Raw genomic sequence first — 14,721 nt, forward strand, 5'->3', positions numbered from 1 at the left:
AGTTAGAACGTGGCCCCCCATGAGGCACGTGTGTCTCTCAGGCCTGGGCTCTGCTGTGGGCTGAGCAGCGGGTAGCCTGTGCTCCCCGGGGTGCAGTGTACACGGGCCAGGGCTGGGCACTCACCTCGGGTCCTCGAGCTTGGGGTTCATGTTAGGTTCGTCTCTGCCCTGGCCAGCGGGCCGCTCCTCGTGCTCACTCTCGGCTACGATCTCCAGGGTCATCTCCAGCTTGCCCTGCGGGCAGAGGGAGCTGGTCAGGCACCTGGGCAGAAGCCAGGCCAGGGCAGACCTCCACAGCCACATGTCGTTGTTGTAGCTATTAGGGGCCACCCCGTGTGACAGAGTAGAACTGCCCCACAGCAGGGTCTTTACGGGAGCTGATAGCCAGATCTTTCTCCTGCAGGGCGACTGGATATGTTCGAACCACCAACCTTTGAGTTGGCGATCAAGCACTTAACCGTGGCACTACCAGGGCCACTGAATTGTTTTGAAAGGAAAAAAAATGATAAGGTTATTTTGATCATCCAAAGCAGCGCATGGCCCTTGTAAGGAAACAAAGGTGGATAGAGAGGCGAATGTCACATATTCTCCACTTGATGGACAAAAACTGCTCATATTTGTATGCATCTTGGCATTTTCTGTTCCCCTTCAAGTAGGTGAAATATCAGGCTGTGTACGTAGTTCAAAGGCGCCCTGGTGGCGTAGTTACGAGTTGGGCTACTAACGGCAAGGTTGGCCGTTCAAGACCACGAGCCACTCCTTGGGAGAAAGAGAGGCTTTCGACTCCCTCAAAGATTGACAGTCTCCGACACCGACAGCGGCAGACGCGCTCTGTCCTACGGAGTCGCTAGGAGTCAGCACAAACTCAACGGCAGTGGGTTCTTTGACTTTGTGTGCACTTCCATGGCTTGCTGCTCCGCTCCTCACCCCCACCCCTCTTGGGCATATATTCTATTTCATCATATAATTATATATTCTTTAAAGTTTGGTTTTAAATGGCTGCAAACTATCCTATGGGATGGCTGGCCATAATTTACTAAGCAAAAACTACTTATTTTGGTTCATTTGGGTTGCCTCCAACTCTTTGATATTATAAATAATGCAGCCACAAACATCCCAGAGCCTAAATTTTTAATTGTATCTGGTTATTTTTTTTTAGGAGAGGTTTTAGAAGTGGGACTGCAGAATCAACCACCATAAATATCATTAAATGTCTTGCTGGCTATTACTAAATTGCTTTTCCAAGTAGCAAAAACATTAGCTCCCTCCAGCAGATACCTGTCTCTACATACTCAGCACTGACAAACATGATTATTTTTCACAGATACTTCATGATTTATCAGGCAAAATGCTATCGCTTTTTTAAATGTTCCTTTAATTATAAAGGGTAGGGGTAAAAGCTTCTTTCCTTTTTCTTCTTTGCTGCTTAATGGCAAGGTGTCTCGTTTCTCCAAGTTCTTCCCTCATGTCCCTCACACGATTCTCTTTGGGTGAGCTTGAATTCCTGGTTTAGTTGTTTTAAGAAATGTTTGTGTAACAAGGATATATATATATATATATATATATATATATATATATATATATATATATATATATATATATATCAAGGGCCCCTTTAAGGGCTGGCTGGCTGCCCACCATGTGTAGTGACCCATCAGGGATGAACCTCCTTTCCAAGCTCTGCACCCCAGGAAGGAAGGGACGCACCCTGCTCCTCTGGTCAAACTCCCAAGCAGAGCAGACCTGCTGGCAAGGAAGAATCCTGGAGCCCTGTCCACTGTCCCACGACACGCTCACTGTGAAGACCAAGTTAGCAGAGTCTGAAGGAGACCCACAGACAATGGGGCATCTTTCCACTTACGGAGGCTTCCCCTGGAATGGGGACCCCTCGTGAGAGGAAGCTGGGCACTGAGAGGGAGGAGGGGAGGTAGGACAGTACACGCATGCACCCAGGATATGCTGCAGGAGGCGCCCCTCACCGCCCTTCTCCACGGTGCCTGTGCCAGTCGACTTACAGCCAGCACCTGCTTCTCGTCCACTTCCGCCACACAGGGCCACCAGCCCTTCACTGTCTTCTGTTCAAAAAGGGACACAAACCACTCCGGGTGGAAAGTGTCGTCCAGCTGGTCCAGGGAGCACTTCTCTGCCGACTTGGCAGGCTTGGGCATGCGGTTGAGATCCAGTTGCAGCGAGCCTGCAACGGAGAGGAGTCCTTTGGTCAGGGATTTTCGGAATGGCCACCAGCCAGGGGCTACTAGGGCAGGACGGGGGTCAAGAAAACATCATTGTCACCTCCTTGGTCTCAATTCCTGGGCTCGGCCCTGGGTCCAATGGCCCAAACCCTCTCCATCTGCTGTCAGGAGAGCGACACCACTTCCCACCCAGGTGCTCGTGCCACCCTCTGCCCCTGCCTCGGTTTACCCCCAGCAGGACTCGCTACCTTCCGACTGTCCACCTTAGTCTGGGGGGTACACTCATCCACCAATCGTCCACACACCACCGTCGGCCAAGCTGTCCTTGCCCCTCCTGATTCAAGGAGCCCCGCTGCAATACTGACTGAGCTGCCCACCTATAATCCCCATCCCTGCTCCAGACAGCTCCCCCTCTGAGCTTGACTCTTATGGGCAGTGCTCACACGCAGACCTCCTTGCCCTCTAAACACGGCAACTCCACACGGCTTCACCCGGTCAATCAGTAACAGGACAGGAAGAGAGGCGGAGGAATGGTAAAGGAATCAAGTGAGGGAGAGAGATCTAAAACATGGGTTTGGGAGCCACATTAGGGAAATTCTTGAATATCGAGAAAAGAGCACTAGATTTTCCCTGCCTGGGTTTTCTATTTTATTTCCCCATTAGATTTTTTTGATACACCTTTTTTTTTTCTGTTTTCTGTATGAATTTTCTTCCTTTGAAGTCCTTCCTTTATCCATCCACCCACGCCATTGATCGGTCCACCCTCTGCTTTGACCTGTCTCCATCACTGACACCTCCCACTTGTTGAGTACAACGTCTGTCTATGAATCGGTTAGTGTTCCATCTATCCATTTGTCCATCTCTCTCATGCCAGTCCTCCCCCTCCCTACCCCTCAGGCCCAGGGATGCTGATTTCCCACTTTAAATATGTTTTCTCCATTCAGGTAAAAGGCAGGCATCTTTGTGTTTTCTCTCAACATATTTCTCTAAAGCCTTGTTCCACAAAGGAAGGAGGGCTGGCTGGCTGGATGTATCACAGAAATGTTAACGTTCATAAGCAAAAGTATTCCATTTTTAAAAAGTAAATGTGCTCTTTTCCTTTGTAACATGTTTTTTAACATCTAAAAAGCTCTAAAAACTCAATAACAAAGAATGAATGCTCCCAAGGTCTGAGAAGGAAAGTCCCACCCAAAATTTGGATAATAAGAGAGTATTATAATAATAATTAATTATAATAAAACATTACCCAATGTTCCACCTTACAATGTAATAAAGAAATGCATAGAAAATGAGAAATCCTACCGGCAAATATCCTTCAAAGATTACAATAGTGGCAAGTGTTTGGGGAAGGGGGTTGCCCTCCTCTTACACCAACAGGGCAGAACAAGGAGAACAGAGAACTTTTTCTAGAAGGCAAGTCCATGTTTCAAATACCATTTAGGAAGACTAACAATTCTAGTTCTTAGATCTAAGGAAAGCTAGGCACAAAAGGAAGGAAGTCCTGGTGGCGTAATGGTTTATGCATTGGGCTGCTAACCACAAAGTCTGCAGTTCAAACCCACCAGCTACTCCCATGGGAGAAAGATGAGGCTTTCTACACCCATAAAATGTTACAGCCTCAGAAACCCACAGAGGCAGGTCTGTCCTGCCTCATAGGGTCACTATGAGTTGAATGGACTCGATGAAGTGAATTTTTAAATGCACAAAAGACCCACACAAGGAGACTGGTGAAGCAACACAGAGTCCATGCTAGGACAGCGCACCAGGCACACGTGGCTGACGCATCCTGATGCAATAGAAATGCAGGTAGGAAACTATTGGCTAGAAAGGATGTCCTTGATATAGGATGCTCTTAAAAATCCCAGATAGAAATCAGTGTATCTTATATTCTGGTATTCATGTATGCCATGTGTGTAAACATGCTAAACACACCTGTAGCATACATGTGCCTGTTTATAGAGCTGAAATATATGTGTCAAAATGTCCATGGAATGATCTTTGGGGGGGGGCATGAGAGTACAATAAAATGTGGGGGAAGAAGCCTTGCTCACCTGTGGACTAATTATGCTCTATGGATGCTGTAGCCCAGAATCATAAGTGAAACGGCCTGTGTGTGCAGGTGACCAGCCAGGTCTGATGGAGGAACTGGGGAGAGACCCCATGCCTTAGGAAGGGCCACCCCTCCTTCTGAAATTGACAGTTACCGAAGGATCATTTTGAGGGAGTGACCCCAGCCACCCTGCTCCCAAGAGGCCCAGTAGGACTAGAACCCAGGGCCCCTGTCTTCTTCCCACAAGTTCACTTTCATGGTTTGTCAGGGCGACTGGTCCCCTGACACTCAGAGCCCAGCGGGCTCACAACTCCTCCTCAGGCTCTACCCTGGGGGTGGGGGTGGGGGCCCAAACCCAGCTCTTTGTTGCTGCCCGGTCATTTGTCCAAGAAGCCTGCCTGCCAGGGGCTGGTGATCAGAGACTTGCTGTTCATCCCTCAGCCACTCAGGCACAAGGGTGCAGAGTGGCTCAATCCCTCTACTCCTCCAGTGAGAGAGGAGACTGGTAGGGGTGAGACCCAGATCACGGCCAGGAGGCCAGGCAGCCAGAGCTCCAGCCTCTCCACCTGTGCTTCCCCTGTCCCCTTCCCTACCTGAGCCCCACCCCCTGCCATGCCCAGCATCAAGACTGCCTCTTGCCTGGTCCACCTGGGTGCCCACTTCAATCACACAGCTTCTCCAGCCTCAGGAAGCACTTCTGTCCCCATGACCTAGAACTCCCTCCCTCCTACGCCCCTCCCTACCCCCACCCCCACCCCAACTAACAGCCATGGAGTCAATGCTGGCTCAGAGCAACCCACTGTGGGTCTCTGAAGCTGTCACTGTTTATAAGAGTGGAAAACCCAGGCTCTATCCCTTGGGACTGCTGGTGGTTTCAAACTGCCAACCATGAGGATCGCAGCCCAACACGTAACCGCTACACCACCAGGCAGGAATTCAGACTGCTCCTGCTGCCCTGCCTTCCCGAATGGGCTCCTGGCAGGAGCCCGAGCTGTGCAGAACGGGGCCAAGGGAAACACGCTCACCCAGGAAGTCGTCGAAGGAGAACTTGTCGTTGTCCCAGATCTGGAACACCACCTGAGCGGGGATCTTGCTCTCGGTCTTGTCCAGCCTCCAGAAAGCATCCTGGCCCAGAGGAGAAGCAGAAAAGCACAGTGAGCTAGAGACTGGGGTCCCCTGCATCCTGGCGGCTGCCTGCTGGAGGCAATGGGGTGAGGTCTAGCCAGCAACCTGGATCCTGGCAGGAGGGTGGCAACGGCAGGTTCCAGAGGGCCTACAGGTACCTCACGGCTCCGTCGCCGCCCACGGCTGCCTAAGCCTCCCAGGCTGAGCCAGGCTGACCATTCCCACTGCAGAAAGGATGAAAACGAGGAGTGGCGATGCCAGGGGTCACTGTCCGAAGACTATCACCCTTGCTGTATCTCACCAGTCAACCAGTCTGAACCCATCAGCCTCCCAACATCTTCTGAGGAGCCCAGGCAAGCCGCTGGTCCAACGGTCACCGGCAGGCAGGGAGTGGCAGCCAGGGTGCATAGCTGCACAGTCAGGTCCCAGGTCCCTGCTCCTGGCCCTGCAGCCCTGTGCTGCCCATATGACCTCAGGGTAAGGCTGGGCTGGCTAAGAGCCAGGGGGTCCTCCACCCTACCCTAGCATCACCAGAGACATCCTTCCTGGCATACTGCACAGGAGGGCCCTGGTCCCAGCTCCTCCCTCATCACCCACCCACCGCTCCTTCATCACCTCTGAGAGCTTGCCCAGAGGAATCTACAGGTCACATCGCTGGGAAGCTGAGAGCCTTCTCTGCAGCTCTCTCTGCACCCACCTCCTGTACAAACCCCACACTCCCTCCCTCAGACAGCCTTGGTACCCAGGGCAATGCCATCTTGACTTCCCTCCCACAGAGGCTTCATGGAGAGGGGACAGAGTGTGAGGCTCACCATGCAGAGGCCCGGGCCCACCCACTAGACACCAAAAAGACTGTCACTGGAGCTTTCCCGCCAACTCAGAGCTGCGCATGACCCCAAGTCCCTGTGCGGACAGACTGCAGGCGCGGAGGACATCGGTCGGTCTGGCTGGCGATACCTTGCCAACACTGCCTTGCTGCCCAGACAGGGTGAATCCGCCAGGACCAGTGCCATGACCACTGCCCCAGGAGGCACGGTCTCCTTGGCAAGCACAAAGCCGCAGCCTGGGCTGCTGAGGCGCTCAGGTCCCCATGCTGCCCCCCCCCCCTGCTCTCAGTCCCCAGCCGAGGCCTCCCTCTTTTCCAGGCCTGGCTCATGGGGGCTCCCAGCCCTCCCGCAGGTGCTCCCCTCCTCTGGCGGGGCTTTTATGGGCACCCCCACTCCGCCTGGCCGCCCGGTTTATGGGCTCAGTAATGAGCCAGAGGTTCAAAGGGCTCCTGGTGGGAGCAGCTGGGCTGGGGTTCCAGCCTGGGGAATGAGCCCCCCCAGGTCCCAGCCGCTCATTACGCTCCCAGCCTGGGCCCTTTTACTAGCTGTTTATTTGCAGGGTGGGTGCCTGACATGCAGGCCGGGCCTGGTGGGTGTGCTGGGCTCCAGGTGGGGGGCAACCAGCGGTGGTTCAAAGCCACCGGATGAAAGGAGACCTTGTGCTTTACGACAGTCTCACAGTCTCGTCTGGTTAATGGGGTCCCTGGAGAGCCAGCCTGCCAGAGGCCCCCAGCCCCAGGCATAGGGTCATTCTGCACAGGACCCCCAAGCCCAGGGGCTCTGAGCACCCCACCCCACCCCCACCCCCAGACTTAGTCCCCTCATGCAGACCAGCTCCCTGGAGTCTCACCGAGGGCCTGACCCCTGGTTCCAGAGACTCGCTTGCTGGCCTCATCTGGGCTCAGACAGGCTCTTCGCGCCCTCCTGACTTCAAAACTGCTTCTCAATCTCCTCCCGTCTCCCCTTCACATGCAACTTCCACCCACTGGGCCTCCCCTTCAGCTCCTAGGCCTGCCCCGCATCCTCCTCTCCATCCAAGCAGCCCTCGTGGACATCTCTCTCCCCAAGCGCACAGCCCATTGGGCCCTAGGCCACCCCTTCTCTTCCGCACACCCTCCACCCCTCTCCTCCTGTGGCACTCCCATGAGCCAGCCGACTCTCCTTCCTCACTGGGACACCCACAAGCTGCCCGAAGGGAGCCCCCTGCAGCCACAATAGGGTTCTTCTTCCCTGGGCCACAGTTCACACCTCACACTGCCCCATTGAGGGCAACACCTGGTCCCCACCTTCCTCTTCTGTCTCAAACCACCCGCTGCTTCACCTTCCTGAGACTCACTTCCCAATGACAAGGCAACGGTGGGGACGGAGAGGAACAGCAGCAGCGGTCAGGTGGCGGGGTGTGGGGGTCCAAGGCAGTGACTGTGGCGGTGTCGCCCCTCGAACATCAGAGAGTCCTGGGAGCAGTATCTTTGGGGGCGGAGGCCCCACTCACCTTCTTAGTGACGGTGCAGGCCTGCTCGGCCGGCAGGTAGTCAAAGGGGAAGATGAACCTCCAGTTGAAGTTGCCTTCGCCGCCCAGGGACCGATAGTGCACATCCGTCTTCTGTTTGTGTTCCTCAAAGCCCATCATCCAACTGGACAGAGGGGTTGATAGAGAGCATCTTTAACGTAAGTTCCACTGCTGTATCTACATGCGGCCTTCAACTTAGACGGACAGAGCATTAAGAAGGTCTGAGGAATTAAGAAGGGGTTCAGAGGCCTTGGTGGCGTAGTGGGTTAAACTCAATGGTCTGCTGTCCACAAGGTCAATGGTTTGAAACCACCAGGCCCCCCCAGGGAGAAAGATACGGCTGTCTGCTTCTGCCAAGTTCAAAGCCTTGGAACCCCACGGGGGCAGTTCTACCCTGCCCTGACCAGGTCGCCGAGTCAGCACCGTCGCAGTGGCGGTGGGTTTGAGGAGGGCTTTGTTTGTTTGTTTGCTTGCTTGCTTGCTTTGGAGTATGTGAACTTGGTAATGAGAAAGCAAAATGAATGCCTAGGAAGTCTTCATGATATACAACCTAGCCCATAAATTTAAAAGCAATCTAACTTCTCAGTGGCATTAAGTTCAATCCAGGATATACCAAACTCACTGCCAGCAAGTCAAAGTCAACTAGAAGAAATGACTCCCCAAAGGCATAAACCACCCCCAGGGGTCTCTCCTTCCTTTCTTCGTTGACCTGCCTTACACCAGACCCACCCCACGACACCAAACACACTCACTCATGCAACACACACTCATACCGACTCACTTACACATGCGCTCATGCACACACACTCTCAATCACACAGACTCTCATACACTATCACTCACACTGTTGCTCACACACACACACACACACACACCCTCTCTCTCACATACACTCTCTCACTCACACTCTCTCTCTCTCACATGCACACACACACCCTCTCACACTGGTTACCACTGCACAGGCAGTGGGGCCACCCCAGAGCTGCCCCCCAAGAGCACGGGAGAGAGGACGCCGCACCCTTTCACGTAGATGTCACTCATCTTCTCCCCGGTGATGCTGAGGTCGTCCAGGATCACGTCCCTGGTGTTCCAGATAATACAGCGCAAGAAGAACCTGGGGAGGAGAGGGCCGATGCAGAGCCACGGGGTCCCCCGACCAAAGCCAGGGGCTGCTTTAGGCTGCCCCCAAAGACTCGCGAGTTTGCCTGGCAGGACACTTGGCCAGAACCACACAATAGCTGTACCCAGCGCCCAAGGGGCTCAAAATGTGGTCCCAGGGTGACTTCCTGGCCACACCCTCAGCTGGCTGTGACCACCCTGCCTCCCTGCTCCCCACCCCTCCCCACGCCACAGTTCAGCTGGGGAAGGCACCTTCTTGCTCTCCGTGGAGTGATGTTGAAGGGAGGTCCAGGCCGTCCTAGGGCCTTTGGAAACAGGTCGATCCACATCTGCAGCTTTCCCTGTGGGGACATCAGCACGCTCTCTTCACCAGTCTGTTCTTTCAGCCAGCACTGACTGAGCACCGACTCTGGACCAGACCCATGGGGAATGGGACAGAGAAGAGGCCAGGCGCCACGTGGCTAGGCTCAGCATCCCCTCTCTTGCAAGGACCCTAAGCAGAGGGTTAGCGAGCCCATAGCTGCCCAGGCCGCCGACCTGGATCCAGGCTGGCCTTCAAGACCACTAGAGGCTGCTCAGAGATGGTGACTTCTGAGCAGTCTTGGTGTGCAGGCTAGAACCCAGAGGCCCCTCGAGGCCCAGTGAATGGGGTCCTCAAAGTCCCAGAGGGACCCTAGAGGGTGGTCAAGTCATGGAAGTGCTCTGTCATGCGGCCCAGAAAAGCACTCTCCCTGCCCGCCCCTCCAACCCACCCCTTGCCGCCAGCCAGGGTTCCTCCTCACAAGAGGAGCCTTTGCAGCCATGAGCTCAGTCTTCCGCCAAGTCACAGACTAGAGAGGCCCTGTCATGCCACTCCAGGGTGTCAGGGAGCAAACGACCTCAGGAGAAGAGTTGAGGTCCAAACACCGGGGGTGTAGGGGGGAGGGCGGGTAACCCCTGTACAGTCACACCTCAGGGTATCCTTACCTCCACCCCCCGCACCCTCCCTCTCTGCACAGGAATGGACTCTAGGCCCCTCTAGTGATTGTTCTGGTTGCTGCCCTCTCGTCACGGAGTGCTGGTCACCCTGTCTGAACACCTCCAGCTCATGGCAGCACAAGGAGGGACCTCTGGGGCGTGATTGAATGATGATAAAGGAGCAGGAGGCCACTCGACCGGGTTGAGCCCCCAAGGCTTCAGAAGGATGGGCAGCCAGAAGCCAGGCTCCCCAGGAAGAGGTGCGGAGGGGCAGTTACAGGCCCTAGGGGCCAGGCTCAGGAGGTCCCCTCCTGGTCCCCAGTGATTAGCACTCGGAAGGCAGGGGTGGTAGTTAGGTGATGGTACATCACTGGCATTGGTTAGAAAGTGTGTGGGTGGTGGTGGGGTTAGAGTCCAAAGTGTCAATCAACCTGGCGATGCCTCCTTGGGGGCGTGGCCTTCTTATAAGAAGATACTGGGGATCTCTCTCTCTCTCTGTGTGTGTGTGTGTGTGTGTGTAACTGTGTTCCTGCTTGTTGGGAACCTGCCTCCAGGTGCGGCGGCCCCATGTGGCCCACCACGTTCCTGTTCTTCTTAGATACTAGCAACTCTGCACCCGCCGGCCCATGGCCCTTCCAAGTCCCGTTTCACCTTTCTGCTCCAGCAGCCTGCAGTGTCCTGCGTCTAAAGGGGGGCTGAGGGACTAGCCTCAGGCAGACGGGACTGAATTGGACTGACTGGGTGCCTTCTTCATAGAAGCTCGCCTGGGGTATGAGACTCGTTTTTGACACATGAGTGTCCCTGGGTTTGTTTCTCCAACACCCCAGGCTAACACAATGGGGGCGCAGCACCCTAGAGGAGCTGAGTAAAACCCGAGGATGTCCACGCTGTGCTCGAGACAGGACCACTGGGGTTCAGGGACTCTGGGCCCACGGCCAAGGACCCACCTGCTCGATGTCGGGCTGCAGGGGGCTGTAGAGAGGTCGGGATTCCACGTGCTCTGGGACCAGGCCTTGCTGCTGAAGGACGTGTAAAGCCAGACGCTCCTCCATGGGGCCCAGGTGTGGGTTGGGGACTCTGTTAGCCTCTGTCCCAGAGAAGATAAAAAAGGGACAGGGTCCCGGTGAGTAGGTAAGGGTAGGAGAGCCAGGTGAGTCTGCTAAGCAGAGCTGGCTGGGAGCTGCGGGAAGCCCCTGGGCCCACAGCCTCACCGCCATCCTGTCCTCCCTTCCTTCCCCATGCTTTCTGCAAGGGAAGCATTACCATCGAGAAGTTCAACAACTCCATCCTGTGACCACTCTTCCCACCCAACCTCCTGCACACGGCGCTCCCACCCTCCCTCCCCCAACCTACCCCGCCCTGCCTGCTAACACCCATCCTGACCACCCCTAACTCTGCACCTTGGCATCCTTGGCCACCAGATCTGGCATTTAAGTTCAAGTTAGTTACTCTATTAGGGGCAGTGCCTAAAATCACAACAGCAACCATGAACGTCCGTGAGCACTACCGGGCGGCCCAGATATTAGCATGTTTCCCCTGTATCCGAACCTAGGAGGTCCTTGCAGGTGGTCTCACCACTGACAGGTAAGAAAACCCAGGCCTGGAGAAGCCACCCTTCAGGTAACCAGGGCAGCTGGGATTCCAGACTGTCTCCTAAGTGAGATCACAGGCTCATTTAGGAAGGGTGAGGCCGGACGTAAGCGCCCCCCACCCCCACCCCCAAGATCCTCTCACACTTCCCAGGTGCAGCCCTCCCTGCCAGAAGGTGGGTCAAGGACAGCTGCCATGAACAGGAGATGCTCAGACACTGAGAGGGGTGGCCAGGTTACCGACAGCATGCATTTGAAGGCCCGGTGATGCAGTGGCCCACCCATTAAGCTGCCAACCACAAGGTCAGTAGTTGAAAACCACAAGCCACTCCAAGGGGAAGGGTGGGAACGAGGCTTCCTATTCCCACAAGGAATGAGGCTTTGGGCAAGTGGAATAGTGGTTATGTGTTGGGCTGCTAACTGAGGTCATGGGTCAGGGTGGGCACAAGGACCAAAGTCAGGGCTCAGTACAAAGCTAGGCTGGACAAAATCAGGAGTCAGTGTGAAGTCGAGGTCTAGACCGTAGACCTGATCTTCTGAGGTTGGGTGGCAGTTTAGGGGATGATTGGAGCCTGGAGTACAGTCTACCTCGGAGAAACCTTTTGCAATTGGAATCACACCCTGGTAGCTTTGCTAGGTTACATGTTGGGCTGATAACCTCAGGGTCGGCAGTTCAAAACCACCAGCTGTTCTAAGGGAGTGAGATGAGGCTTTCTACTCCCACAGAGATACAGTCTGGGAAACCCACAGAGGCAGTTCTACCCTGTCCTATAGGGTCGCTGAGTCAGAATCGACTCGATGGCAGTGAGTTTGGTTTAAGCTGTCCACCTGAGGAGCCCTCCGGGTGCTGTGGTTGAGCACTGCACTGTTAACTACAAGGTCGGTGGTTCAACCCCACCAGCTGCTCTGCGGAAGATGGGTGAAACTTCCTGCTCCCACACGATTTGGACAGGGTCCCTGAAAGTCAGAAACAATGGACGGCAGTGGGTTTTTATTTTAACCTGACAGCTTGGCGGTGCTAATCCTTTGAAGGTCTCCCTCCTCTGGCCCCACCACCACCTTTACAGGCACCGTACCCCAAACCTCAAAAGGCATCACAGGGGGGTGCTTCTCTCATCAGAGAAACTTGTTCATCTTCTCCGAGGCTTGGGGTGTGTGTGATGCCCACTGCCCAGAGCAGCTCAGCCACTCCTTCTGGCTGGGCAGGACGTTGGAGAAGGGGAATGGGGCTGACCCAGGTTGCTGCCCCATCTCTCTCTTCCATGGAGCAGCTGGTGGTTTCGAACTGCCGACCCTGAGGTTAGCAGCCCAACACGTAACCCACTGAAGCCACCTGGGTGTGATTCCAATTGCAAACGGTTTCTCTGAGTTAGACTGTACTCCAGGCTCCAATCAACCCCCTAAATGTCACCCAACCTCAGAAGACCAGGTCTAACTATGGTCTAGACCTCAAATTACAATGACCCCCAATTGTGTCCAGCCTAGCTTTGTACTGAGACCCGACCTTGGACCTTGCAAAAAACCCTGACCCTTGACCTCAGTTTCCACCCTGGATGCTAATTTTCCCAATATCCATCCCAGAAAAGTCCTAGCATCGAAAGGACCCGGCATGAGTTCAGCTCCGCTGTGCCATCCTGGAGAACTGAGCCTGTGCCCTGGGTCAGGTTCAAAACCAAAACCAAATTCACTGTCAAGAGCCTGCAACTCTTGAATGGAGTAAAAAGCCCCATCTTTCTCCCACGGAGAGGCTGGTGCATTCAAACTGCTGATCTTGAGGTTAGGAGCCCAATGAGCCTCTGTGGTTGGAGATGGCCTGGCAAGGCAGAAAGCAGCGAGGGAGGTCCTCCCTGGATTCGGGGTTCTCTCAGTAGCTCACCCTTGTCGGCAATGGTGTATTCTTGACCCTGAAACACCACCCGGTCTGTGTGGTACACGGGGGCCTTGAGCCGGTGCTGCTGGCAGAAGAGGTGCAGGAGCTGGGAGGGGCGGAGCTGGTCCCTCCACTGGTTCGGTCCAGAGCTGAGGCCCAAGCACAGACAAAGGTCAGATGTTCTGAGCACAGGAGCAGGGCGGAGGGGAGCAGTGTGGTCTGCATACCTGCACACACAGTGCCACCCACCCAGCTCCCCATCCCGACTCCCCCAGGTGTTCTCCCCAGCCCTGTCCCCTCCAGACCCGGCCTCATTGCACAGATAAAGAAGCAAGGTGTGGAGAAAGACCTGATTAGTTAGAATTAGTGTGTGTGGCCATTTCTCACCTCTGAGGGTAGAGAATCGGACCAAGCAAGACTCGAGTTGGGGTGTGGGGGTCTGTCCACACGGGAATTCACCTGGCAGGGACCGTCACAAGATTCCCCCTCCACTCCAGCAAGGGCCTGTGGTTATGCTGTGGATTTCCCAGACTCCCTCCCCGCCCTGTCTCTGTCTCTTCCAGGCGCCTGGCCCCCACAGGCCATTGATGCACCCTAAAAGCTGAATGATGACAGCCAGGCTAACATCCAAGTCTGATGCTGATGCCACCACTTCCTAGCATCGGTTTCCTCATCTCTGGGGCTGGAGGAATACTCCCCAGAGGGGGGAGTGCACACACGCTGAGCAGCGCTGAGTCGGGCCACCATCAGCAAGTGCTCTGCGAGTCTGCGCTTAGAGAACTGCTAGCTCCCCTTGCACGTACACACAGTAGGTCTGTGGGAGTCCACAGCGCGCCCCGAACTTGGACAGCAGCCTGTTCTCCAGGTCGATGGTGGTCTCCCCGATCTTCTCGTCCTTGGTCATGAGGTCATAGTCGTAGAGGGCGACTCTCAGGTCCTTCTCCAGGGGCAGAGTGCAGGTCAGCTCGAACATCCTGCAGGAGGGTGCGGGGTCAGGGGGCCTGCTGGCCACCTGCTACTGCCGGACACAGAGGGCACGCGAGGAAGCCGCCATGAGAGCAGGACTCGAGGACCACTCTGGGGTCCACAACCCATTGTCCTGTCCTTGAGTCTCCTGCAGCTCTTAGCACACACCACCTTCAGCGCTCCTAGCTGGTCCTGCAGAGGGGGGGTGTGCATGTGTGTGTGTGCGTGCATGTGCATGCTGGGCACAGGGCAGGTGTCTGTCTGACCAGCCGCAGAAGGGCCTGACGAACCAGAACAGAAGGATGGAACGCTACAAAGCAAGTTCCCCCCAGGACCAGCTGTCCCAGAGTCGGCCCCGACTTGAGCAGCCCGGCATGTCCGGGCAGAGCTGGGCTCCACGAGGTTATCAATAGCTGGTGTTCCACGTCAGGTTGCAGGCCTTTCTGAAGAAGCACCTTTGGGTGGATTCGAACCACACTGGCTGCCTACAGACACCACCTGGGACTGTTCAGCCAG

General features: G+C 55.2%; 1 protein-coding gene across 21 annotated transcripts in view; it reads right to left on the minus strand.

Moving 5' to 3' along the window:
• Window positions 1–14,721, minus strand: part of DYSF (dysferlin) — a 213,819-nt gene that overhangs the window by 4,086 nt on the left and 195,012 nt on the right. For all 21 annotated transcript variants that reach the window (XM_075556961.1, XM_075556967.1, XM_075556969.1 and 18 more), the window contains 9 exons: window positions 14,043–14,213; window positions 13,246–13,388; window positions 10,728–10,867; window positions 9,076–9,164; window positions 8,723–8,818; window positions 7,687–7,828; window positions 5,268–5,367; window positions 2,016–2,194; window positions 125–234 (listed from right to left, as the gene is read on the minus strand). In XM_075556961.1, the coding sequence (XP_075413076.1) occupies window positions 125–234; window positions 2,016–2,194; window positions 5,268–5,367; window positions 7,687–7,828; window positions 8,723–8,818; window positions 9,076–9,164; window positions 10,728–10,867; window positions 13,246–13,388; window positions 14,043–14,213 (1,170 nt within the window). The remainder of the gene's footprint in view (window positions 1–124; window positions 235–2,015; window positions 2,195–5,267; window positions 5,368–7,686; window positions 7,829–8,722; window positions 8,819–9,075; window positions 9,165–10,727; window positions 10,868–13,245; window positions 13,389–14,042; window positions 14,214–14,721) is intronic.

This window comes from Tenrec ecaudatus, chromosome 8 (genome assembly GCF_050624435.1).
Source record: "Tenrec ecaudatus isolate mTenEca1 chromosome 8, mTenEca1.hap1, whole genome shotgun sequence".
Lineage (NCBI taxonomy): Eukaryota > Metazoa > Chordata > Mammalia > Afrosoricida > Tenrecidae > Tenrec > Tenrec ecaudatus.